At 40.1% G+C, this 24,959-nt stretch overlaps 1 protein-coding gene across 2 annotated transcripts in view; it reads right to left on the bottom strand.

Moving 5' to 3' along the window:
- Window positions 1-20,317: 20,317 nt before the first annotated feature.
- PLPP4 (phospholipid phosphatase 4) overlaps window positions 20,318-24,959 on the bottom strand; it is a 64,207-nt gene continuing 59,565 nt past the window's right edge. For both annotated transcript variants that reach the window (XM_075107522.1, XM_075107521.1), the window contains one exon: window positions 20,318-23,272. In XM_075107522.1, the coding sequence (XP_074963623.1) occupies window positions 23,073-23,272 (200 nt within the window). In that variant the 3' untranslated portion in view covers window positions 20,318-23,072. The remainder of the gene's footprint in view (window positions 23,273-24,959) is intronic.

Raw genomic sequence — 24,959 nt, 5'->3', positions numbered from 1 at the left:
CGCCTTACTTAAAAAAAAAATCAAAGCATCTTTATGCTTAAGATTTAGAAGCTTTATGTCTTTAAAATAAGTGTGCTAGGATTGGAGTGAATTATTCAGCAATCCACACATGTTTCAGACAGTGGTGGCTCAGATGTGGCCTGAGCTAGCCTTGAGACAGAAACAGGCGCTGTACGTTAAGAAAATTAAACAATTCTGCGTATAAGCAAATGCTGAAGTTAAACAGCTCAAAATTCATTGCAGCTATTGCTGCAATCCAGTAGAGACATGCTCTAGAGATTTCCTGAACTGGAGCCATGTTTATATGAAAACTCATGAGTAAAAGTGATCACCAGAAACACATAGTTTGTTTGCCAACAATCCTACTTGAATAGAAAAAATTTAAGAACAAAACCTCTTCCATAGACAAAATTCAAGGATTATGATTTTACTACTCCAGATCCAGGAGAGATCTTCAGAAAGGTGATTTAAAATTTCCCACCTGCGATAAACTGCCTTTTTTAAAATTTTTGCCATTTTGTTTGTATATGGAATTGAAAAACATAGCCTAAAAATTTAGAAGGATTTACACATCACAGGCAGTGCAGGAAAAACATATATTTTTATCATTGGCCTTAAGATGGGAAATCTGAGAGCTAACAAATTTAATTTTAGCCCACACTTATTTCATCAGTTATTACATCAAAATCGGGAGTTAACCTTCCTCTTCGTGATTGAGAAAGCATCCTAGATGGTCAGCAAATCAGGCAGGTCTCTCAGCGGGAAACTCTGAGTTCCTCATATTAAACCAGACCAGGCATTTCTGAAGACCAAGAGGAACATGGTCTGCCCTTGGAAAGGAGGATTTGCTCTTTGGGATTGACTTGTCAATGAGCAGTATGTTACTGTGAAAGAAAATCAATGTGGGGAGATGGCAGTGTAGCTGACCGGTGAATGGTAAATGGACGTCTGTCTACTTTATTTTCTGATCCAAAAACTTTTTGATTTTTTGTAGGAAATCAGACTGTGTTTATCCTTAATTTGGATTACCATTTCCTCAGGTGCCTACAAATACTAGAAGCATCCACTCACCTTTGAATAAAAAATCTATCCTGACAGTAAAACTACTGACAATGGCTCTTATAGATAGCCAATCTAACTGGTGGATTCCTCACTAGCTTATAACAAACTGACACCAATGAATTTTCATTGTAATGTGTACTGTCAGGTGAGCAAAATTATGGTAATGTCGTACTCTCTGTTCATCAGAAGGTATTAAAAATAATGCAGCCTTTTGCAAAGTCTCACAAATCATTCATCACTTTTGATAAGACTAAAAACACTCGTGATGCAAGAAACTGCTGGCAGTTAAATTAGCATGGAGGCAAAAGTAAAGTTTTAGGTATGAAAGAGGGCACAGAGGAAAAAAGGAAAACCAAAGAAAAACCATCCTTGCAAAGTTCAGCAGAGAGAACTAGTTAATATCACCCATTGCGAAATTCAAATAGGCACTTTTGGCTTCCATTTTTAAGACCTAAATAAAGCTAAACCTACACAACATCCCAGGAGCTCACTTATAAGTACACGCTGATGAATAAAAAATCCCCTAAACTCGAAGATGTAAATGACTGCATTTATTATGAGAGATAAAAGTACAGAGAAAGTTAAAACAGAAGTAATATTTTTAACTTTATGAAATTGCTGATAAATAGCTGAGTCTAGCTGGGAGTTCAGCGACTGCGTAATGGTATCCTCCACTTTTCTTCAGCAGGGTAAAATCAACACGCAGTCATCAACCCCACTGATTAGGTCGTCTTGCTATAGGCCTGTGAAGACCTCTCTCATGACAGAGTGAAGGACTCGTTTGTCTGTCTGTGAATTTCAGTCTTTTGGCACGTAATGCTAATTCTAAAACTGAGCGTGACTATTGTAATAAAAGCATGCATCTCCTATGAACTGCAGTAAGGTAATTTCCAACCTGCTACGTCTGTGCCCTGACTGGCTATATGGGGTCTCTGTGACTTGAGAGGACATTGTATCAGGCTGTTAGTCAGCAATCATCATCTGAAGATATCTTTTGCACCCACTGACCTGAAGGATTGAGAAGCTGCTTTTCCAAGTCCTTGAGCCTGGCTGAACTGAGCTATAGTTTAGCCCAACAGAGTGCTTGCCAAGTGAGTCCTATCTTAAAATTAAGTTAATTTTCAGATGTAATCATTTTGGCATGCCACAGACAGAAAGTAAGAGAGTCCTACTTGGGCTTTCATAAACAGTTATTTAGATGCTTTATTCACCTTGCCCATTAGAATATAGGAAACTCTTTCGAAAATAATCATTCTGCGCTCTTTTTATGTAATTGATCATAACCTTTAACACTACATTGTATTTTGCACTAGCTGAGTTTTCTTTTTGACAGTAGAAAGAGAATGATGATAAAAATATGGAAGATAGTCTGGCCATGGAAAGCCAAAAGAGCTTGCTCTCATTCGTGAAGACAGCACAAAATCTACCCAGAGAGCAAAAGAAAAATAGTAATATTTAAGAGTTAGACTATTCTTCTGATGACCTTGGCTACAGGAAGTTATTACAGTTAAGCTGTCCTGAATAGGGTATGCCACTTCATTGTAATACCTTTAAATAAAAAACAAATTCAGATTCCTCATTTAATAACCCAAATGAAAGTTTACAGAAAATTTTTTCTGTTCGGCTGAGACAGCTTGAATACGTATTCTAGTGGAAGCAGCCAATAGGCGTTTCACTCTTAAATGGCATTCTTATAAAAGCCTTTCAGTCCTCATTGGTCTAAAGAGGAAGGTTGGCCGTGTCAACAGACAATAGAGCCTTTACGTCTAGAAGTAATAAAAATGGATAACTTGACATTTTTTGTAGCCCTCTGACTGCCACGAGATAGTTGGGAAATAAAATGGAAAACAAGTTCAAACTCCATAGAATAGCTGGATATCAGTGAAAGCGAGATACATTTTTCTTGCATATTCTTTTCTCCTTTATTTTGGTCTGCTTTTCAGATACAGACCTGTTAAAATAAGTTCTCGTTACACAAGAGGTAAAAAAAGAGTATTACCATATTCAATTTCCCAAAAATGTCTATTGTAGCAGTAAAAGCAGATGGAACCCGAAACAAATGAACATCAACTATTTTTGAAGCGAAGTACGTCTAAGTAGAACAGGTTGGTTTTGATGAAGATAATCACTTTTCAAAAGTCATCACTTTTTATGCAGTAAGAAGAAATTGCAGGAAACATTTTCAGTAGCCTGTAATACTTGCATCCAGGCAGTGAGTTAATTTAATTGTTCTACCAAGGGTTTATCTTGCAAAGGTCTGAGCTATTTTTATTTCCTGCTTAACTGACAGAGAGATAAACACACTTGAAACTTTTTCAGGAGTCTGCTGACAACACACCCAACTGAACAGAGCTCAATTTGGTGAAAGGCATGGCTGTAACACTGCAGAGCCAAATGCTTTTTTGACCTACTGGACGGGCGTTTATTATGTGTCATTCTGAAAGATGCATACCTACCCTGAATTATCTTCTGCTGTGGAACTACTATATTTATGCTGAAAATGTCATACAGGACTGCAGATGCTGTCGTCATGCAAGCAAGTGATTTACAGCAATCTGGATTTCAAATACCTATTTATATATCTCTTCTCACCTATATGCAGCCAACACCTACAGAGTCCGTTACCACACCGTTCTGAAAGGGAAAGTGGTAGGTATAAAGCAGGACAATAGAACATCACACGTAGACAGGCTGGAAGGGGTCCACAGAAGGTCCGTCAGGATTATAGAACGACAGGGTCAGGCCGTATGAGGCTAGGCTGGGAGAGCTGGGTTTTTTCAGCCTTGAGAAAAGATGGCTCAGAGGGATCGCATGACCATATACCAGTACTTAATGAGCAGCTACAAAGAAGATGGAGACTCTTTTTACAAGGAGTCCCATGGAGAGGACAAGGGGGAATGGACACACGTTGCTCTTAGGGAGATTCCGTTTGGCGACGAGAGGGAAATTTTTCACTGTTAGGACAGTCACCATTGGAATAACCTCCCCAGGGAAAAGTGGTTGACTCGGCCACGTTGGACACCTTCAAGAGGCGGCTGGACAGGGTGCTGGGCCATCTTGTATAGACTGTGCTCTTCCTAGAAAGGTTGGACTAGGTGTTCCCTTAGGTCCCATACCTCCTGTGATTCTGTGATTATTACACCCGCACCATATATGGAATAGGTGTGAACAGTTTCTCCCCATCTTCTTAGAAGTCTCTTAGAGATTTCCAGAAGATTCTGACTAAATCATCCCTATTTGAAGAATACATTGTTATGGTTTTAATTTTTAAAGGTTCCGCCTATCTTTTCTAGCATTTTTCCCTCCTTCAGCTCAAAGAGAGGTTGGATTTTCCATATTTAATATCTCTGGCTCTGCCCTGTTGCAAGCGCCGTCACTTTTCTCTTTGCCTTTAGCAGTGAAGTTCCATGACAAAAAAGATGGTCGACCCATACTAGAGCCAACGTTTGTTATTTTGTCGTTCTGTAGGATTACTGGACACAAATGCCATTGATAACAAACATAGACATTAAGACTTTTTTAAGTCACAATGTCTATCCTACAAAATAGTATTCTTGTTTCTTCTACAAACGTTAAAATCAGACACCTGGAGAAAAGAGATAACATGACTAGTCTGTGGAACAGTCTCCTCGTCTGAAGCACTTCTGAGACTATGCGGTTCATATCAAACCCAAGCTGTCTTGCAGAGCCCTCATCTGTGCTCATAGATGTTAACGCGTGGGTGAGTATGGACATTAGCAACTCGTCTCACGTTACTATGCCCACTCTTTCTCAAAGAAAATTAAGAGCAAATCACACCACTCTCCCTCCAAAATGGCCCGGTATCATTGACTTGACAAATTTTAACAGGATTTGGCAGGAAAGATGAAGAAACAGGGACTCGGTAAATTGAAGAAGGTCCAGCTCCACAGCTCTAAACAACTCATTACCGATTACTTCTGTTTATCCAAGAAATAAAATTTTCTGAATTAAATTCTTTTGTTTCTAAGACAGCAGGAAAATTAATTACAAATGTATTTAACTGCAAATAAAATAATAACACTTTTTCATGTATGCCAAAAGTCTAACAACTGTTTTGCAGGGTTTGGTCTCCATAGTTCAGAAAAGTGTATAAATATTATTTATGATTGGAACATTTTGATACAATTCGACAGTTGGCCCACATGCAATCTGAGATTTTGGATTGAAAGTGACAAAGAAATATTTTCAAATTATTGCTCAAGGCGATTTTTTAACTACGCACTAATTACTATTATTTCTGACAAAGGCATAGCTCAATGAAAGACAGGAATTTATTAAAAACCTATCTCTTACATAAGTTTACTTTAGAGCTTTTATAATGGTGAACGCAGAATTTATCTTCAGGAATAGGGTTCTGTCAGTATGAACAGAAAAAGAAAGGAAAGACGCTTGAAAACATACCGCTACTAGGACATTACCATGTCATACGAGTATATTATTGTACATCAATGAATTTTTGTGTACGTGAAGCATAATCGTTTCCATATCACTTACTGGAGATAATTACTTCACATTTTTGTTAGGATTCAATGTTAATTACACAGGGTGCCAGGAGAGACGTGGCTCAACATCTTTTGTCTCTCCTCTCACCTTTATTAAAGCAGCTTTGGCCTCAGGACAGTAAGGGACTTTGCTACTTAATAACACCATTTATTATATTAACCATCATCTCATCAAAAAGGGACGTGAGCTTTCAAATGGTTTTCTATGACATTTCCTCAGTCTGCTGCCAGGGACTGTAAAAGTTATTTAATTTCAACTTCACTGGGGAAAATAGTAGCCATCACGTTGCTATCCAAGATGTTAGAAAGATTCAGCAAGAAAAAGTTCTTTAGTTTTGGCCCCAGCTTTGGTTTGGGGAGGGGGAGTGTTATTATTATTTGCTTGTGGTTTTTGCGGGTATGTTGTTTTAAGTTGCTTTTTTATTACAAGCGTTTATATAAACCTTAAAATACTTCACTGATTCCCTACGCTTACACAAGTCTGGTTTTTTATAATTTCTGACAGCTGCAATTGGCAGCGCCATTGGATTCATTTAACCTGACAAACAGTCTGCTGGTCCTCTCCGAGTAGAAGAGCTTTTGTTCACGGAAGAAGACCCAAATATTAGGACAGGCCTGTGAATTGTGAAGGCTAAAGTTAACTGACAGAGCCATGTCTGTATCCACAAACAATAAGGTACCTGATTTGCCTGACTGAGAAGAGTAGGACCTAGAGAGTTTAACCTCATGCATAACATGGTTTATATAAGTATGGCACCTAATCACAAATCATCCTGGCTAGTTCGTATGCTCTCTACTAGGCTAGGTTGTAACATGCTTCTCAGTAGCCTAGCAGCATCGCTGAAGTACAATATGGCTGGTGGAGATTTTTCGCTTCCAGAAAACTTGAATAGACCATAACGCTTCCGCAAAACTCTTGGGGAGCCTCTCAGTGACCCCCGGATGCTGCTGCTCCAGTCAGTTGTTCTCTGCATATGCAAAATTTCTTTCTCACTGAAGAAATATGGGAAAGCTACTGTCATGTTTTAACCCCAGCTGGCAACTAAACACTGCACAGCAACTCACTCCCTCCCTCGGAGTGGGAAGGAAGAGAGAATTGGAAGGGTAAAAGTAAGAAAACTTGTGGGTTGAGATAAAGGCAGTTTAACAGGTAAAGCGAAGCTGTGCACACAAGCAAAGCAAAACAAGGAATTTTTTCCCTCCTCCCCACAGGCAGGCAGGTGCTCAGCCATCTCCGGGAAAGCAGGGCTCATCACGATTAATTGCTACTTGGAAAGAAAAACACCGTCTCTCTGACCATTCCCGCTTTCTTCCTCCTTTCCCCAGGTTTATACACTGAGCATGAAGTCATATGGAATGGAACATCCGTTTACTCACTTGTGGTTAGCTGTCCCACCTGTGTCTCCTCCCAACTTCTTGTGCAATCCCAGCCCTCTCGCTGCTGAGGTGAGGAGAAAAGGCCTTGACTCTGTGTAAGCGCTGCTTGGCAATAACTAAAACATCCCTTACTACCAACACAAATCCAGAACACAGCCCTGTACTACTATGAGGAAATTTAATTCTATCCCAGCCAAAACCAGCACAGGTAACTAGGCTTTCCCAAAAGACGTTACTAGAAAGACATGTATGTGCGGAAGCAGATATGACTTACCATACAAGCATAGCCATAAAAGCAGCATAGCATCATACAATCATAGAATAGTTTGGTTGGAAGGGACTTCTGAAGGCCATCTAGTCCAAGCTGCCCTGCAACAAGCTGGGACATCAACTACACCAGGTTGCTCAGAGCCCCATCCAACCTGACCTTGAACATTTCCAGGGATGGGGCATCTCCCACACCTCTCTGGGCAATCTGTTCCACCACTTCATCATCTGCATTGTAAAAATTGTCTCCATTATAGCTAGTCTAAATCTACCTTGTTTTCGTTTTAAAATATTACCTCTTGTTCTGTTGCACCGGGCTCTGCTAAAATTTTCCCCACCTTTCTTATAAGCCTCCTTTAGCAATAAGGTCTCCCCAAAGCCTTCTCTTCTCCCGACTGAACATCCCCAACTCTCCCAGCCTGTCCTGACAGCAGAGAGGTTCCAGCCCTTAGATCATTTTTGCTGCCTCCTCTGGACCCACTCCAACAGCTCCTTGTCCGTCCTGTGCTGAGGGCTCCAGAGCTGGATGCAGCACTGCAGGGGGGTCTCACCAGAGTGGAGCACAGAAGGGCAGAATCACCTCCCTCGACCTGATGGGCATGCTGCTGCGGATGCAGCCCAGGCTATGGTTGGCCTTCTGGGCTGCAAGTGCCCATTGCCAACTCCTGTCCATCTTTTTGTCTGCCAATACCCCCACGTCCTCTGTACGGCTGGACTGAGCCTGAGAGAGTAGGGCTGCTGTCACTCCCTGTATCCGCCAGGCTGTATTGATACCGGGGATTTCCCCAAGCCGAGGTGCAGGACCCTGCACTTGGCCTTGTTGAACCTCAAGACGTTCACACTGGCCCACTTGTCAAGCTTGTCCAGGTCCGTCTGGATGACATCCCGTCCCTCAGGCATGTCAGCTGCACCACTCAGCTTGGTGTCGCCTGCAAAGTTGCTGAGGATGCACTTGAACGCAGTGTCTCTGTCATTGAGGAAGACTTGATAGATGTTGAGGCATAGAGATGTCGTCTTGCTAAGTGTTAATTTGTCCTCCAGTCCCTGTAATGATTCCTTTGATCTCTGAAAGCAATAGAGACACATTAACAGGACTAGGCATGTAACAGTAAATGGGACATGACAGCATCTTCCCTCTCACAACAAGATTCTCATGCTTATGATCTTTCTCATACCTTTTTCTTGGCTCTTGTCTAACAAAAATCTTCAGCTGCGCGGTTCAACGTGTTTATCCCCATAGCTTCTAAATTGCAGCTCTCTGGAGCCATGGCTTGTAGCTAAAAAATCCTGGATAACCCTTCAGCTCTCTGTTCAAGAGTGCTACTAGTGCGTCTCAGCAGTACAGGATATGTTATGATGGAGCTGCCAAATCCCATTCCTGGAGAAGCAGCTTCTACCACCAGCCATCTCCGTGCTAGGCTCTCCCTTTATCTGAACAAGTTATGGTCCGTACGAAAGGCTGGATGAAAACATTCATAGCTATGCAAGTCCCTTAGTTTCACGAATGATGTTTTCTGCCTGTTCTTGTGCCCTGGTGTTAATGTGCTGGTGCCATGATTTGTCTACTGTTCTCTTCCCACCTAGGTGTGCTTAGAGTGTGGAGCTAGTTTCGCTCACAAAAAATATTTTTGCTATGCTCAAAAGGGAAAGTTCTTCTAGGCTTCCCCGTAAATCAAACTTCTTATTACTGCTCCTGGTCCAATTCACATTCATCTTCCTTTGGCTGTTTGTATGCCCAACTCAGGCTTCACTACTGCCCGCCATAAGGATCTCATGTTTGCACTTCGTGTGCCTGGACAGATGCAGGTTTATTCATCAGCTGAAAAAATCATGAGGTGCCCAGGGCAATCTAATAATTAAAATTCAAGATATTGAGATCATGGAGAGCTGCAAACATAGGAAGAGAGAGTGCCGCAGCCTTGTGGTTTTCCTTCGGCAATTGCACAGCACGTCCTGTGCCTCATAGGAGACAGACCATTTGAAAGGTAGGCTTAGGGTCCTCTTCCAGTTATCCCCAGCTGCTACCATGCATTACGAAATCTAGTTTAAAATGACAGCTGAGCTAGGAAGGAAAGCAGATCTCGATGGTGTAGTACCTCTAATGAGACAGTGCATAGTGCCACAGGGGAACAGCAACTGACCTCCAAAGAAGCCCCTCTAATACGAGGAGCGACTGGGAGAATTACAAGGGATATAAATTGATGATCCGGGTTCTTCCTTAAGTAAACACTAGATCTTTGCCTTTGGATAACACATGTATTTCAATATCCATGGCAAACAAAACAGGAAGTGTTTGTGAGCAGTAATAGAAGAAAGTGCAGCTATAATTTTAGAAAAGAAAATTTGTTATTGTCTTCACTAGTTTTGACTTTTTAACTGATTGTTTCACAAACTTTTGGGAAGAAAGTTTTAAAAGCCGACATCCCAAAGTCATTCCCAATGCTCAAAGAAGACCAGGAGATTAACCAAGAATGAAATTAATACCTTCATTTATCGCTGTCATATTCCGTGAGCCTTTTTCCTTGCCAGTGCTCAGTCATTTCCTCTCAAGGGCAGGGTAACCAGCACGGACTTTATAAGGACAGCTGAATAAGCTGACACCATATACAGCAGCTCTCAAAATAATTTTCTTCTCTGAGCAGTAGCTGTTCGTTTCTTGATATATATGTATGTGCTCCAGCCAGCAGCCACGGTGCTCTGTGTACTGGCCAGAATGCCACGGTCTCCCTGACGCTGGTCAGATGATGCGCATGTAATTTCAGCCCAGCAGGTCCTCCATATCTAGGGCTTCTTAATGTCTAGCCTCACTAGGTTCCTCAGAATAATTACGTGCTTGAAATGGATTAGAGAATTTCTATACTGGGAGAGCCAGAAGTAAATGCAAAAAATCCCTAGGCGCGCCTATTTCACTTGCCCAAGAAATTAAAAATGCCAGCTGTTACTTCTCCTGTGTCTGAAAGATGGGGACATTACATTGTATGAAAGCTGAGGAAAAATATGTTGATTCCGTTTAGAGCGACTCTTAACCCTCTTAATTTATTTTATTAAATTTCTTGATTTAAGATTAAAATATGTAATGATATCTCCGTTTTCATATTTTGCTAAAGCTATTGTCTACACTAATCCTGAGTTTACAACAAATATGGATCACTCAGAAATCATATTTTCCAACACTGATCTACGTAGTAAACTTACTTTGTTTTGTCTGTTTTATTCCCTGGATTTAGGCTGTCTCAGGTCTTTCTGCCCCGTGTCGAAGGGGCACACGGAAATGACTCCAAAAGGACAGTAAGTCCTAAACAGGTTCTCTCAGCCCAGCGAGAAGCATATCAAAATCCTGGGATCTCAGTGTTAGCTTAAGATGCAGAGTCTCCCCTCCCAAAGCTGGCTCTTTTCTGCGGCATTAATGTATTTGGATTCATCGCCCTCCTGGGCCAGGTGGTATGGACTTCTGGGTGTCCAGGCTGTTCAAAACTGGCACCTGGTAAGCTATACTTAGCTTATCTTGTATCTTTAAAGTAAATGTGAAAAATGTAGAGCTGAAATATATGGTCTGTTTACATATGGCACTTTTTCAGGATTTTTTTGATGTTTATGACGATTTTATTCCACTGTTTTGATTACGTTAGTTTATCCCACCATGGTGAAATATTGAGTGAGCGTTCCTTCTCCAGTGAAGCCAATTGGATTTTAGGATCTTAATGCAGGATCTTTGGTGCTTAAAGTTGTGATGTTACAGCCAATATTATATTTCAGCCTAGCTTTTACATGCTTCCTCTTCGACTTCCGTTCTTCCATAGGTCAATCAGTGACTGACTTTTTGTCGTTAGACAGGTCTTGTACTCAGTTCTTTGAAACTTGTAGATGCAGTTTCAGTTCCGCAGCTTCAGATGGACATCACAGAATCATAGACAAATTTAAGTTGGAATGAACAGCCACAGGATATCTGTTCCAGTTACCCCGACCCAGGACAGAGACAGCTTTGAAGTTAGATACATTTTCAGGCTTGGTCTACTAACTCCGGTCGTTGTCTAGCCAAATTTTTAGTATTTCAAACGCTGGATATTTCACAGCCTCTCTGGGCTCGACTCCGATGCTGAACACTCACACTATGAAGAACATTATCCTAAAGCCTGAAGCAATTTCTTTGCTTCATCATGTGTCCATTGACGCCAGGCATTTTACTCTAACCTCTAAGAACAGTCTGGCTGTGTTTCCCTACAAATATTTCCTCTTAGCCGCCATTGCGCCACTTCTTTTCAGGTTTTGGTCTCCAACCCCACAGACCTCGTTTAAGGCACTCGTTACTACCCTAGCAGCCATGTTGACAGATATGATCTTCTCCACTTTTTGTCATATTTCCTGTTCTCTGTGTAGTTATTTGCAATTAAATAGCCCTTTCTTGACTCCCTCGTCTTCTTCGGAATTACCTCCGCATCATTTCCTGACTTTGTGTCCATTACGCAGGAGAGGAACACGTCAATTTCTCATTTTATATTGCATTAGGGTCTGCATGACAATAAACTCTCGTCCAGTTGCACTGCTTATACCTGGAGTGAGCCTGTGACCTAATGTCTCCGTTCAGCGTAGGCTGACTCCTCGTTCTACAGCCTACCATGTAGTGACTCACTTCTATACAGACACAGCTCAGTCAGGGTTTCCTATTATGCAGACTTTGCACAGGCGGAAGACAGTTTTAAGAAGTAGCAGATTTTTCCTAAAGCACAGTTATTCCTTGAGTATTGGTAAAGTAATATAACCTAATTAATCATGGGTCCTTATCAAGAAAATATTTGTTGTTAAAGTACAGAGACACTGCACATCTTTTTTACTCAGTTGTTTTCCCTGATGCCTCTTCTCCTACGTTTTACAAATCTGTGCTATTTTTATTTATCCTGAAGAACTAGTCTCAGACTGAAGTAAACAAACTACTAGGACTTTAATTTGCCAAGCATTACCTAGCTCTTTTTATTTAAGCTCTTTGCTTAATTAAAAATACTTGAAAGATTATAACTAAAAAGGCCAGAGAATGCTAATCAAAGAAAATGCTATCTCAAAAAGTAATTACTCCTTTGACGTGGGCAGACCACGTTAAATATCGCAAAGAAACAGCCACATTTTCAAATTTTCGTATTTCAGCTGAACTGCTCTTTCTAAAAAGAAGAAAGTGTTTTCAGTAACACGATTGACTAAGAGCCAAATGTATTATGTATTTTGTTTTACCTGAGCCACAGTTACCCTGGTGTGTTTTCAGCTAAGGAGTACAGACAAACTTTTTCAGATCTATTTTTCAGTTATGAACTTACTCTGCTGATAACTAAAGATTATATTTAGGGGCTAGTCTGAAAAGATTCTGAAAGTGTAGTTTATAGAGTGGCAAGGAAGCAAAATGGTTTATATGTATATATGTAGATATAGTAGTAAACTATATGTAGCAAACGGTCTCCCAGAAGTTTCAAAAATACTTTAGAAAATATGTCTATGTATAAGGATTTTATGTCTGGGCATACATAACATTTACTACAGCTCTTAGTAAAATATAGCCACCTCTGGTCTTGAATAGCTCGGCTGTATAACAAGACATATAACACCTTGCTGTAGTTTAGGATGGAAACGAGATGTCATTAACTGAACAAAACTCACAAGCAAGATGAGTACGGACATGGATATTTTTGCAAAGGAATAACCATGATTCTAAAGGGTCTGCCTTTTTGCTGTTGTTTTTAACTTCTTTTACAACAAGATCTGTACTGACTTAAAGACTCAAAATGAAAGGGATGAGCTGTCAACAACCAAAGTTAAATGTCTCTACATCTTCTGGACAGTATGTCGTATGTGTTCTCAAACAAGAAAAGCTTTAGTAACTGCTCCAGATCAGTTACCTAATACTCAGTCTTTTACCGTCTTTAGTGTGTCATGTTCACTTTTTATGAACTTTCATGTTCATTTTTAAAACGCCATGCATGAAATTTAACCAGGAATAGTATTCACTGCATAAACCTGTATTCCCACCGTCTCATGTTTTTGTTTATATTCACCTTTTACCGCAAGAAATGTGAGCATATGGTTGACTTGATGATCTTAAGGGTATTTTCGAACTTAACTTACTCTGCTACTCTATAACAAATAGGATAAAAACACTCAGATAATCACTCCATGCCGTGACCCATATCAAATACATAGATTCCTTGCAGAGGTATTGTTTCCTATACCAGCAGATGACAGACTAGCCTTTCCAAGAGTATAAAGGCTCAAATGCAGATTTTAGCTGTATTTTGTAGTAGGCAGTCATTATTCCTATTTTAGAACTAGTAGATAAATTTCGTCACCTCTCTTTTGTGAATGTCTGCCTGTAGTACGAGCAAACATACACATACTGTTAGAAGGAAGAAGTGAAGCCCAGGTAAGTGATAAGATCGGTTTTCCATATAGGGAATATTTTTGCTTTGTTTACTTCCAAAATGCTTAAATATGAATTGAGCTATTAGTACTTGTATGAGAAGGGGTTGGATGAGTGGAGAGTGAGATGGATTGAGCCCTGGCTGAATGGCAGAGCTCATAGGGTTACATCTGGTTGCAGGGCTACATCTGGTTGCAGGCGTGTAACTAGCGGTGGTCCCCAGGGGGCTGTGCTGGGTCCAGTCGTGTTCAACATATTCATAAATTACTCGAACGAAGGCACAGTGTAGCCTGAGCAATTGTTAATGACACAGAGCTGGGAGGAGTGGCTGATACACTAGAAGGCTGTGCTGCCATCCAGCGAGAGCTGGACACGCTGGAAAGCTGGGAGCAGGGGAACCTCATGAAATTCAACAAGAGCTAGTGCAAGATCTTGCCCCTGGGAGGTACAATCTTATGCACCAGTACAGGCTGGGGGGCTGAACTGCTAAAAAGCATGTCTGCTGAAAAGGCCCTGGGAGTGCTGGTCGGCAACAAGGATGTTCCTGAGCCAGCACCGGGCCCTTGTGGCCAAGAAGGCTAACAGTGTTCTGGTGTTCATTAAAAGGAGTGTGCACAGCAGGGCGAGGGAAGTTATCCTCCCTCTCTGTTTTACTCTAGTGAGGACACGTGGAGTGCTGTGTCCAGTTCTGGGCCCCCAGTTCAAGAAAGAGAGGCAACTGCTGGAAAGAAACCAGCGCAGAGCTAGGAAGATGCTCAGGTGTCTGGAGAACCTCTCATAAAGAAAAGGCTGAAAGACCTGCGTTTCTTCAGGCTGGAGAACAGTGAGGGGATCATATCAATGCCTATAAATACCTAAAGGGTGGGTGTCAGGATGATGGGACTAGGGTCTTTTCATTGCTGCCCAATGCTGGGCAATGAGCACAGGTTCCAACACAGGCAGTTCCATTTGACTAGGAGAAAATTCCTTCCCTGTGCACGTGCTCAGAGAGGATGTGGATTCCCTTCTCTGGAGGCAGTCAAACCTGCCTGGACGTCTTCCTGTGCGCCCTGCTTTTGGTGTTCCTGCCCAAACAGGTTGGTTGGATACGGTGAGCTCCAGAGGTCCTTTGCAACACCCTGCATCCTTTGATGAAAGTCATAAAATGCTAGGCATGATTTTCACTAACGAGGTGTTAGCGTCTGTAGTCGCCTGAAAAGGCTGATCTATGTTTAATCCATTTTAGCAGATCACGTAAGATGTCAGGAGTTACCACTACCGGTTTTATTGCCTTAAAATGGGCATTAAATCATTACCGTCTCTTGATTTTTAGCTGTCAGATATGTGTTTTTTTAAAGACACACAAAGTTCAATAAAAACAATTTTATGGGCAGATATGAAGACCGAGTCAAATAACAATGAAGAAATATTCAATGACGCAGAATTAGTTGCTATTCACTTTTTCAAGCTTTTTGGAAAGCCCACAAGAAGATTATAGTCTCTTATAAGTTCTTAAGATATCCTGACCTTATTATTTGCAGTCGTTTAAGATTAGAAAATGTTTCCAGCTAGTGGTTATTGCGGCAAGAGTTAAATTGTGAAATTCTGCCGCCTAGTTCCTTCAGCAATAATTTATTATACTCACAAATTGGCTGCGTTTTTGCAGCCATCATGTCCTAGCATGTCTGTCAGTCACCCCAGACAAGACCACGCCCGATTAGGACAACGCACAGAACCGTGGTGCCATGGAATTCAGGGAATTGAAGTGGTGGTCTGGGTGAGCATCTCTGTGATGCTTGTAACAATGACGGGAGCTACTTGCGGTTTCGGTGCTAGTCCACATAGCAATACTGAATCGCCTCTGAAGTATTTTATTCTTGAATCCTTAATATGGGAGCCAGATAGTATTTAGTACAGTCAAAGCAGATATTCATCTGACAGCTGATCTTCCCTCCGAAGGCAGAACAAACCACCTGACAAATCACCATGTCCTTGGAAAATCCTATGTCACAAAAACAACGCACTCACCTCTGGTAAGGTCTTCCCACGCAGCAATATTGTCAGCCGTTTCCTTTTACCCTACTTTGAACTTCATCATCAAAATTTGAAGTTACTACTTCCTGTCTTTTTGGGTGCTTAGGGAAAACCAAATCTTCTTTCAATAATGTTATATATTTGAAAAATCTATCATGTGTGCCCTCAGTCTCCTCTGAAATAAAACGTAATTCCAGTTTGACAGCTAGCAAGTAAAACCATACGATGCAATCAGATTACCAGAGACTTCAGAGGAGAATTGCCCGTAATCAAGAATGTGAACGTCTCTGGCTTTTATAGACAATTATGCAAGGTTCAAATTCCCATATGGATCGCTTGAATTACTTTCTGCAGAAAGCTTAAGCACATCCTAAATTTGCTATTCAACAGTCTGAAATACAGTTTAGAAATAATGAAAGATTTCTGTTATTTTTTAAAGCTTTAGTTTCACAAGCCCAGTGCCATGATATCTCAATCTTACTACTGATACCAAGGTGACTTAGAGAATACTTGACAAAACCTCTACGAAGTCTAGGGCTTTTATTTGGTAAGAAGCAGAGCCCTTTCGTCTATTGTTTCGCCGCACTAGTTTGGTGTTATTTATTACTGAACGTGATACAATCACACATTGCTATGAGGAGGACCTTCGTTGGATCCTCCTAATTCTATGTTCTCCGTTGGAGCGAAACGTTTTGACAGTTTCTTGACAGGTCAATATAACACATATTGCAATGTAAAACTTTCCAGGTAAGGTCAAAGTAGTACTCGCAAAATGGGACTATATCAGCTCTGTGTTAGTTTTCACAAGAATCACAGGTACATCTGACAGACATTAAAAGTTAAAGAAATAATTATTGTGTGGAGACAGAAAACAGCTCAAACATCAGCTGCGCACAGTGCTAAGCACTATTGAAAACTGCCATGCGTCTGCACCTGTTGAAAAACTGGGACAGAGGAACATTTTGTTTGGCAAAGGAAATGAGAAAAAAGCTAGATCATCCTCTAGATCCATTTTGATAACTAATGCCATATTTAAATAGGACAAAGAAATAAACCTTCAATTGCAGGAAGTGAATGGAGGAATCCAGTTTTGCCATCTGTATGTCCGCCGGTCCATCCGAACCGCAGCCCTGCATTGGCGAGTGCATAATCTCAGGAAAACTTCCAGGACTATTTGTCAGTGACATGCTGGCGTGTTTGCCTCCGTTCATGCCATCTTACAACACTAGACTTAAAATATCATATATAGTTGCTGAAAAACAGTAAAGGTAGAGAAAGGAGACTGCACTACGGCACGTGAGTCAGGGCGACCATGAAGATTTTATTCATCGGTGTGTCTTAACTGTTAACCTGGACTAACAGGTTAACACTACCATTCTGGGAGCGATAAAAGGTGCAGATTATTTATTAAACACTAAGAGCAGTGATTCATTTTACACAGATCTTCAAACAGATGTCAAAGAGTTTAGGTCACTAGAGATGTATTTAGTAGCAATGTATGATGCTGTGTGTAAATACCAAAGAAAAGGTCATCTACGGGGAAGCTGAGGAGTTGGGCAAAAGAGGAAAAAGGAGCAAATTGTGCTATACCGCAACCAGCTGTAGGCTGGTGAAACTCTGCATGAGCACACCTTCCCCTCAGCGAGGATGGAGATCGAGTTCCCCATAGTCCCCTTCCCCTTGGCCGCTTCTGCACCGCTACCGCCACGCTTCGTTTTGCTTACTCAGCCCCTCAAAGTCGATAGACCTAGATAAGAAGAAGCAGTCTGTGACTCAGTGGGTGTATATTTACCATGATAAAAATAATTAGACTGTATTTTTAATGCTCCTTGATTTTCCTTGTTCTTTGTCAGTGCCTTTTAAACAGCTATCATGCTAACAGTCAGTGATACGTAAGTGACTAAAACAGTGTCTGAAGAAACGAGGGCAACGTACTAATCAGAACTCCATTACATTAACACTGAAAAATTATGGCCAGATATAGGCCTTGAACGCCTGTCTTTTTCTTCTTCCAATTTCATTTATTTGGAAATCTAAGAGAATCGTTTTGCCTTTAGCTAACATTGTTTGGATTATTTCCAACTCTGCTTGGAGTGCTAGATTACTACAGGAAACAAGTGTCTGAACAGTTCGTTGAACTCCGCGCCATCAGACTAATGACACCAAATGAAAAAATGGATGAGGAACAGGGATAACACGCAGATCACATATAAACCAGAAAAAAGCTTATAGTTCCCGGAGCTACTAACTCTTCTCACAGCAGAGTCTCCTGAAGACTTATTCTCTTCTGTTAATACTGTGTCACCCTGAAATCATTGACAAAAGTTATGCAATGTTAGTCAAAGAATGTGTGTGAAAGGGATTCTGAGGTTTTATTTGACACTTGATATGGCATTGTGTCCTGGGAGCAAAAGACGCCTTGGTTTTTTTAGAGTCCTTCTTACTCTCATATCGAATTTTTTAAGAATGACTCTTGTTTCTCTCAGTATAAGTCATAAATTATTTCTCCATGTTTGAATGGACGATATGGCCCTAATGCAAAGTAAACCAGCCACTGATCTGCAGCCACCATATTTGTGCATCCCCTTATCTTTGTGGCCCAGTGTTTTGACATCTGTCTTGCTTCAGCCCTGTACAGTTGCCTCACTGCGTCCTTAGTAATGCTAGTGGCTCAGCCTGGTTGGTAATGCTATGGAGAGATGCTTGAGCCTGCTTCTAACCTTTTGACAAGCAAGATGAAATTGCTACGAGGAACCTGGAACTTCTCTTTTTCACCTCAGATGAAAGTACGTCTTGGATTGCTCCTCCCACACGTAAGCCACAAAAATTTCTGTTTCATGCCCATTCATACCTTGCTGCACAGACTGTGGTATGTAGGCTACCCACAAAGGGCTCTTAGTTTTTCCCTTAAGAAAGTTTTCCCAGAAGCTGGCAGCAAAATAATAACAGGAAGACCTTTCCTTCTGTAACTTCAGCATATATCTCTTAGAGCTCAGATGCCTTTAGTATAGCCATCTGAGTTCAAACAAGATCCAAATGTGACCTGAATGGTCTGAATGATGATTTCTTGGCTATCTTCGCAAGTTTAAGCAAAAATCTCCTAGCACTCAGCCAACATGCTAGGCTTCTGTAAAAGGAATCTCAGTTGAATTCAGCATATCAGGAATTATCCACGCCGTCCTGTTGTTTCCATTGTATGTGTTCTATACACATTAAGCAAATTTTAACTTAATGGCAAAATGATGTTTTCTTGCTGTTCTGAGCACGTTCATGAGCAGGGAATGATTTGCACACCTGTAGAACAGTGAGTTCTCTGTATAATAAACCATGAAACAAAGTGTATCCTACATGAAACTTTTATTTTAGTTTTAGCCTCTTAGGAGAGTAATGTATAAATTCTCTGGAAAGGAACTACAGGCTCTCCTTTCTCATGCTATGAGAGTTTACTGGAAGCAAGATCCAGCCTACAGTGACAGAAGACCAAAACCTCAAATTTTGCTTTGATAAAAAGAGTATTATTGTGAAGTAACTCCTTGCGATACAGCAGTGTTTACGTTGGCATAAAGAAGAGCAGAATTTGTTTTCTTTCCATGAATTCATATAAACATAGCATAACTCATCAATACCAGCCCCATAGTGTACTTGTCCCAGCCAGCACAGCACAACTGTAAGCAGCAACACTGGTAGCTGGTAACACAGACATTTTATAATCACTGTTACCTACTGCCTGTGGCAATTCTGAACACATTCTGAACATCAAAAGCAACAGAAACGTGTCGAACCTTTTCACTACCATTGTCCTGATGCTGCTGCGGTCAAGACTTTTCCCCTTCCATTAGGTCAGAGGAACCCAACAGTTTTCCAACTCGGGAGAGATATACGTTATCACAAGAAAACATAATTGCAGGCAGATTAGTTGCAGTATTTTGCTAATTACACACCCAGAAATGTAAGCATGTGAGCAAAAACTCTGTGAAGGCTTTATTCTACCTGCTGGATGTGATGTACTTAGTGATCCAGAGCAGCTCCACTGAAGTCAATAGAATTTTAGTACCATAAACCAAAAAATAAGGCTTTTTTTAATTAACTTTTTTAAGTCCATATTGCAGTATATTTTATAATGGAAAGAAAGAAGGAAAATGGGGTTTTTTTCTTCACGTTAAATAGAAGGAACTTGCTGTATGCACAGGGAAAGAATAGAGGCCAAATCACACTAAATTGCACACAACAAAACCTGAGAATGGATCAGCTTAAACGCTCCAGCTCTATTCCTAACACTTCACCCAGGGACATTTTGCTGGCTAGTTGGCAATCTTATGCTTCTCTTGGTTTCAGGATATTTCTGCTATGTTCCATTAGGTTTTTTTCTTTTATTTATTCTTTTCTAGTCTAATCGCATTGTTATTGTGGCACTCCTAGTAATATTTGAGATATAGAACTTAACAGATGAAAGGGACCAGTTACAATTTAGCTAGTTGAATATTTCAAAGTTTCAACCTTGCAGACTTACACTGTACATTTGCTCAGATGAAAGTTGGATAGCATATTTTGGTTAGAGGAGGAAGGCTGTTCCATTTTAGTTGTATCAGTAATGGCGTTTGGGACTGTTGTTGTTGATCAGTAATGCAGTCACATTAGGGCTTGGTTTTCTGTAATACTCCATGTGGTTTATTAATGAAATTAACTTGATAACTTTTATTCTTCTCAAAACAATGATGACACACAGATGTACAAACCCACATTGATGTGTTGTTTTATTGGTGCGTTACAACATTACATTTCCTTCACACTGAGAAAGCGTGAGATTAAAATACACTGATCCACAAAAATGCCTTCCCTACACTGACTCTGCACTGGTAATTAACATTGCCTACAGATCCCTCCACTTCATTAAGTCTTTCATAATTTTAATTACATTTTAATAAAAGCTTTTACATTGTCTATTTTATGACTTTAAATTTAATTGTTCCCATTAAAATGTTATTCTTTACTGCTTTGTGAAGTTCACCAACTACTCTTGCAATATATTTAGGCTGCATTACACTTCATGTTCCAACCTTTTAACAGCCACTACTCATTTGAGAGCTGTATAAGCTTTCCTCATCCCAAAGAAAATAGCCTGTTCGTATCAAAAGCCATTAAAATACTGGGAATGTGTACAGCACAGTTAGGAGGCTGCACTCATTTTTAAGAATAAGCCAGATATATATAAAAAACATGCAAATGCTCTATGCATCAGTATTGAAGTTCTAATTTTGATTTAAGTTTTTTTTAACATTTGCATATAACCTGCAAGACCAGGGTTCCTGCTGAAAGAAAAAGCTAATGGCTAAGCCCTGTACAATGTAAAGACATGATACCCTTACTCTAGGGCTTTCATTCATTAATCCTCTCACATGAAGCAATAGAAAATGATATCCCTGTTACTCAATTCTGTAGGATGGTTTAAAAAACTTTATAGAAAGATTATACCTCCACTAAACTGTGTGGATTTCTAGAATAAGACCTCAGTTACACTGGAGAAGTGTTCTGTCAAATCCAGTGCAAATGCAATGCCAGAATAATTTTGCTTTGCTGATGCTTTGTGAACTAGCATATATACACCAGCAAAAACACCGTTATGTTTGGGTAACCATCTCTATTCTAGAGCACAGAATAATGTAACTGTGAGTAAAAAATCCTGCCTCCAACTGACGTGGACAAATTGATATCAGTTTTACAAGTAGATCAGGCCTAATTCCTACAGAACCCTCCTGGGTTCATGCCTATTACATTCTAATTTACTTGCTCTCTATAAAAATTCTAGTGTTGTCAATCAGGAAGTAGCTTTTCCCAAAAAATCTACAAAGCTTACCTTTGAGAAAAGTAAATGACAAGCCTTACATAAAGACATTGAGCTGTTTGAATCACAAAATGCCTACAAGGCCAATACATATTCCAACAGGAACACATAAATTATAGTTATGGCAGCAGTCTCCTCCAGTCTAAAGCACCATAATAATGGTCATTGATCAGTGCTATCTTGATTGCTTTAACCAGCAGCCCTGGCTAATAAATGTTCAACTGCCAAGATGTGGTCTGGAACATTTGCCTGCATTTTCACAGGATATCAAAGGAAAAAAAATTCTGGAATCTGACATTCTGCCATCCAAAGGTACATCGTTTCACAGGAATGTGATGTTTACTGCATAGTGCATACATAACAAAACAGGATCCTACCAATAATAGATTAAAGTCGTACACCTAATCTTTTCCATTCCAACAGTGTTTTCATTCAGGTGAGTTTCAATTAGGCACCAAGCCAACCTTCGCAAACACCATGCTCAGGAACATGATGAGCTGAAAATGTGAAATGGATCTAGTGGAAAACTATCTCCAGCATTCTCCTGGATATGTTACAGTGCTGGAGACCACCACAAATGTTCATGGTTGTGCACCCAAAGTCACAAATGAAAATCTGCATTTCTTTAGATCACCAATGCTGCAGTGAGTCACTACAAAAGAATGAACATGGCACACTGAGAATCACAGAAACCACGTTTCTTTACCCTCACAGTTTTAGGGTTTTTTAAAAATTTGTTTTAAAGACTTCAGCTTGTTGAATGTCATGGGTGTTTGTTTGTTTTTTTATGGTAATTACTGCAAGAGGTCTCAAAAAATTGCTAATGATGTAATACCAAGTTTCTAATCCATCCTATGAACATATATGTTATTGCAAGCTGATAATTTTAACAGTGTGGAATATCTTGAACAACAGCATCATCCTGTGGAACTACTAACGCACAGGGCTTGGCTCTTACAAACACTTAACCATTCATACCTTTTGGTTGCTTCATCATCAGTAGCTCAGAATGACTTTGTCAAAATGTGACAATTAATGCAAAGTTCTACCAGCATGTGGAGATTTTTATGTTAGAAGGCAACATGACGTAACGATGATGCCCAGCTTATCAAATTATATTAAGAAATGGCTGGCCACAACAGATGCTGAACATCTGATGAAAAGGGCTGTGTGTACTCATCACCCATGAAAATCAATGAGTGCTGAAGATGACCAGAACTTTCTAGGAGACACTCAGTACTTCAGAAAATCTGTTTCCAGATCTACTATATCCTCAACCACATCTTAAAATTACTTTCTCGACCATTCTCCACATGGGATTGCTTTTAACATTTTTTCCCCTTCCCCCAAGTAGTCTATCTATCTGCAGTAGACTGAAAACAGATAATTCAGTAAGTCACTATGAACTGAAAATTTAACTTTAAAAGTATGATGATACTATGGCATAAAAACCAAAATATTCCATTTTTCTTTATAAAAAGGAACGAAACAAAGGAAAAAAACACATACAGTAGGAAACACCGTGTTAAGAGACCAGTTTGGAGGAAATGTGAGATGGCTAAAAGTTCTTTTTGCACATTTCTGAAAGTCATACAGGACCTTCAGTTATTCCCTCTAGAGGCAGGCCAGTAGCATTATCTGCTGTAGGTCTCTCTTCTTTCTTCAGAGAGTTCTGATTTAGCAGGCTGACGTAAGATTTATGGCAAGCTGTATTACCCAAAGGAGGATAATGTTGTCTGTAGCAAATATAAGCAAAAATAAGGCCAATGATCCCTCCAACGAAAGCATCTAGATAAGAAAAGCAACAAAACCAGAAGTGTGTTACCATGGAGAGGACAGCCAGTAGTGACAACTGTAAATAAATCTTTCGTTGCCTGGAAGTGTTTAATACAGAAAATGTGAACCTCAAATTTTCATAAAGAATTTGGAGCCAAATACCACAATCACATAGAACACATAAAATCAGTATATATCTACCCAAAATATAGATAGTTGGCTATGTTTCAGGAGATGAACGAGGGAAATAGAATGGCTTCCACGGGGCATTAAACACTCATGATGTTCCAGCTCACCACTGACCACCCTTTAAGGGTAGGCAGAAGGGTAGATGGGAAGAAGGTAGGCTAGAAGACATGGAACAATGTCGTCTTTCAGTTTGCCATGATTTACAATGACCACGACCAGGCTTTCTGTTTATGAACAATACAGTTGAACTATGCTGTTTAGAGCATCCAGAGCTCTCCCGCTGACAGGTACACCTCAAACTATTGCACTGACTACAGTCTGCTCCTTGTCTGGCTAAGTATCCCCAGGAAAGATGGCAGCTAAAATGCCAGATCTGCTTTTGACTGGCTTGTATTCCAGAAGGCATTCTCCAATGCAGACAGGGAGCAGGTAGGATGTAGGATGGAAAATCATCTTCCTTCAGGAAGTGGGGCCACTGTAGCTACAACAATTCATTTCACTTGCAGCTCCTGAAAGGGCCCTGAGAAAGACAGCCATCAAGAACAATTTCAGGCTGTGTGAATTCTTCCCCAAAGCACCTGAAAGCTCAAAGGCTAAGCATGCCTGTTAACTGACTTAACACCTTTTGAATGTCTGTCTTTGATGCTATTTACTATCTTATACTCCTACCAGAAAATAAAATAAGATAAAATGAAATAAGGCCATTGAAAGAGATATTTGCAGCTCTCATGCACAGGCAATTTTAAGTTTTCCATGGGAACCACATATCACCTGAAAGGTAAGATGATTTGTTCTCTTTGCTTCTTGCTAACATACTCGCCTGATCTTGTGTTTCATTTTCAAACAACCAGAGAATAATTTCACTGAAAATATACACTGACTTTGAAAGCCTCAGATTTGAACACAAACAATAATGAAAGCGAGCAAAAGGCACTGGCTGGAATATGACTTGACACCATGTTTAATTTTAACATGGCTTACTAAGAACCTTATCTGTGTATACCTGTGTTACTGTATTTTACTTTCAGTTACAAAGAAAGCACTGTGTAATAAAAATAGCGACTCATTGAGTTTAATGACAAAGAAAGGTTAATCAATACAAATTATTTTTGTCTAAAATAGTTAAACATGGATTAAATGCCCTAGTCTGTCAGTCCAGTATATATTAGGACAAAGGGCACATCGTTCAATTTTCAGTGGGTAATGGCTTGTAATCATCACAGGAGTGAGATTCTGGAAAGCCTTTTAACAGGAGTAGCTAGGGCAAGAAAACCTGAGAAATTTAAGATTGAGATGGTTAAATTTAAGAAATGTGATTATAAGGCACAGTTGCCTGTTGAGGAAGAGTACTAGACTGAATAACCTAGGAGACCGCTTCTAATTTTATGTTCTCTTCCTACACACAAAAGGACATAACAATTCTACCAAAACCAGATGTGACAGAGACTCAGGTACGATTTTAAAAGGTGATTGTGTGTACACAGTATTTGCAAGCAGACAAGCTTATGCT

This window comes from Phalacrocorax aristotelis, chromosome 12, assembly GCF_949628215.1.
Source record: "Phalacrocorax aristotelis chromosome 12, bGulAri2.1, whole genome shotgun sequence".
NCBI classification, from domain to species: Eukaryota; Metazoa; Chordata; class Aves; order Suliformes; family Phalacrocoracidae; genus Phalacrocorax; species Phalacrocorax aristotelis.
Note: the sequence above shows the minus strand (reverse complement) of the source record. Positions and strands in the feature narration are given on the sequence as shown.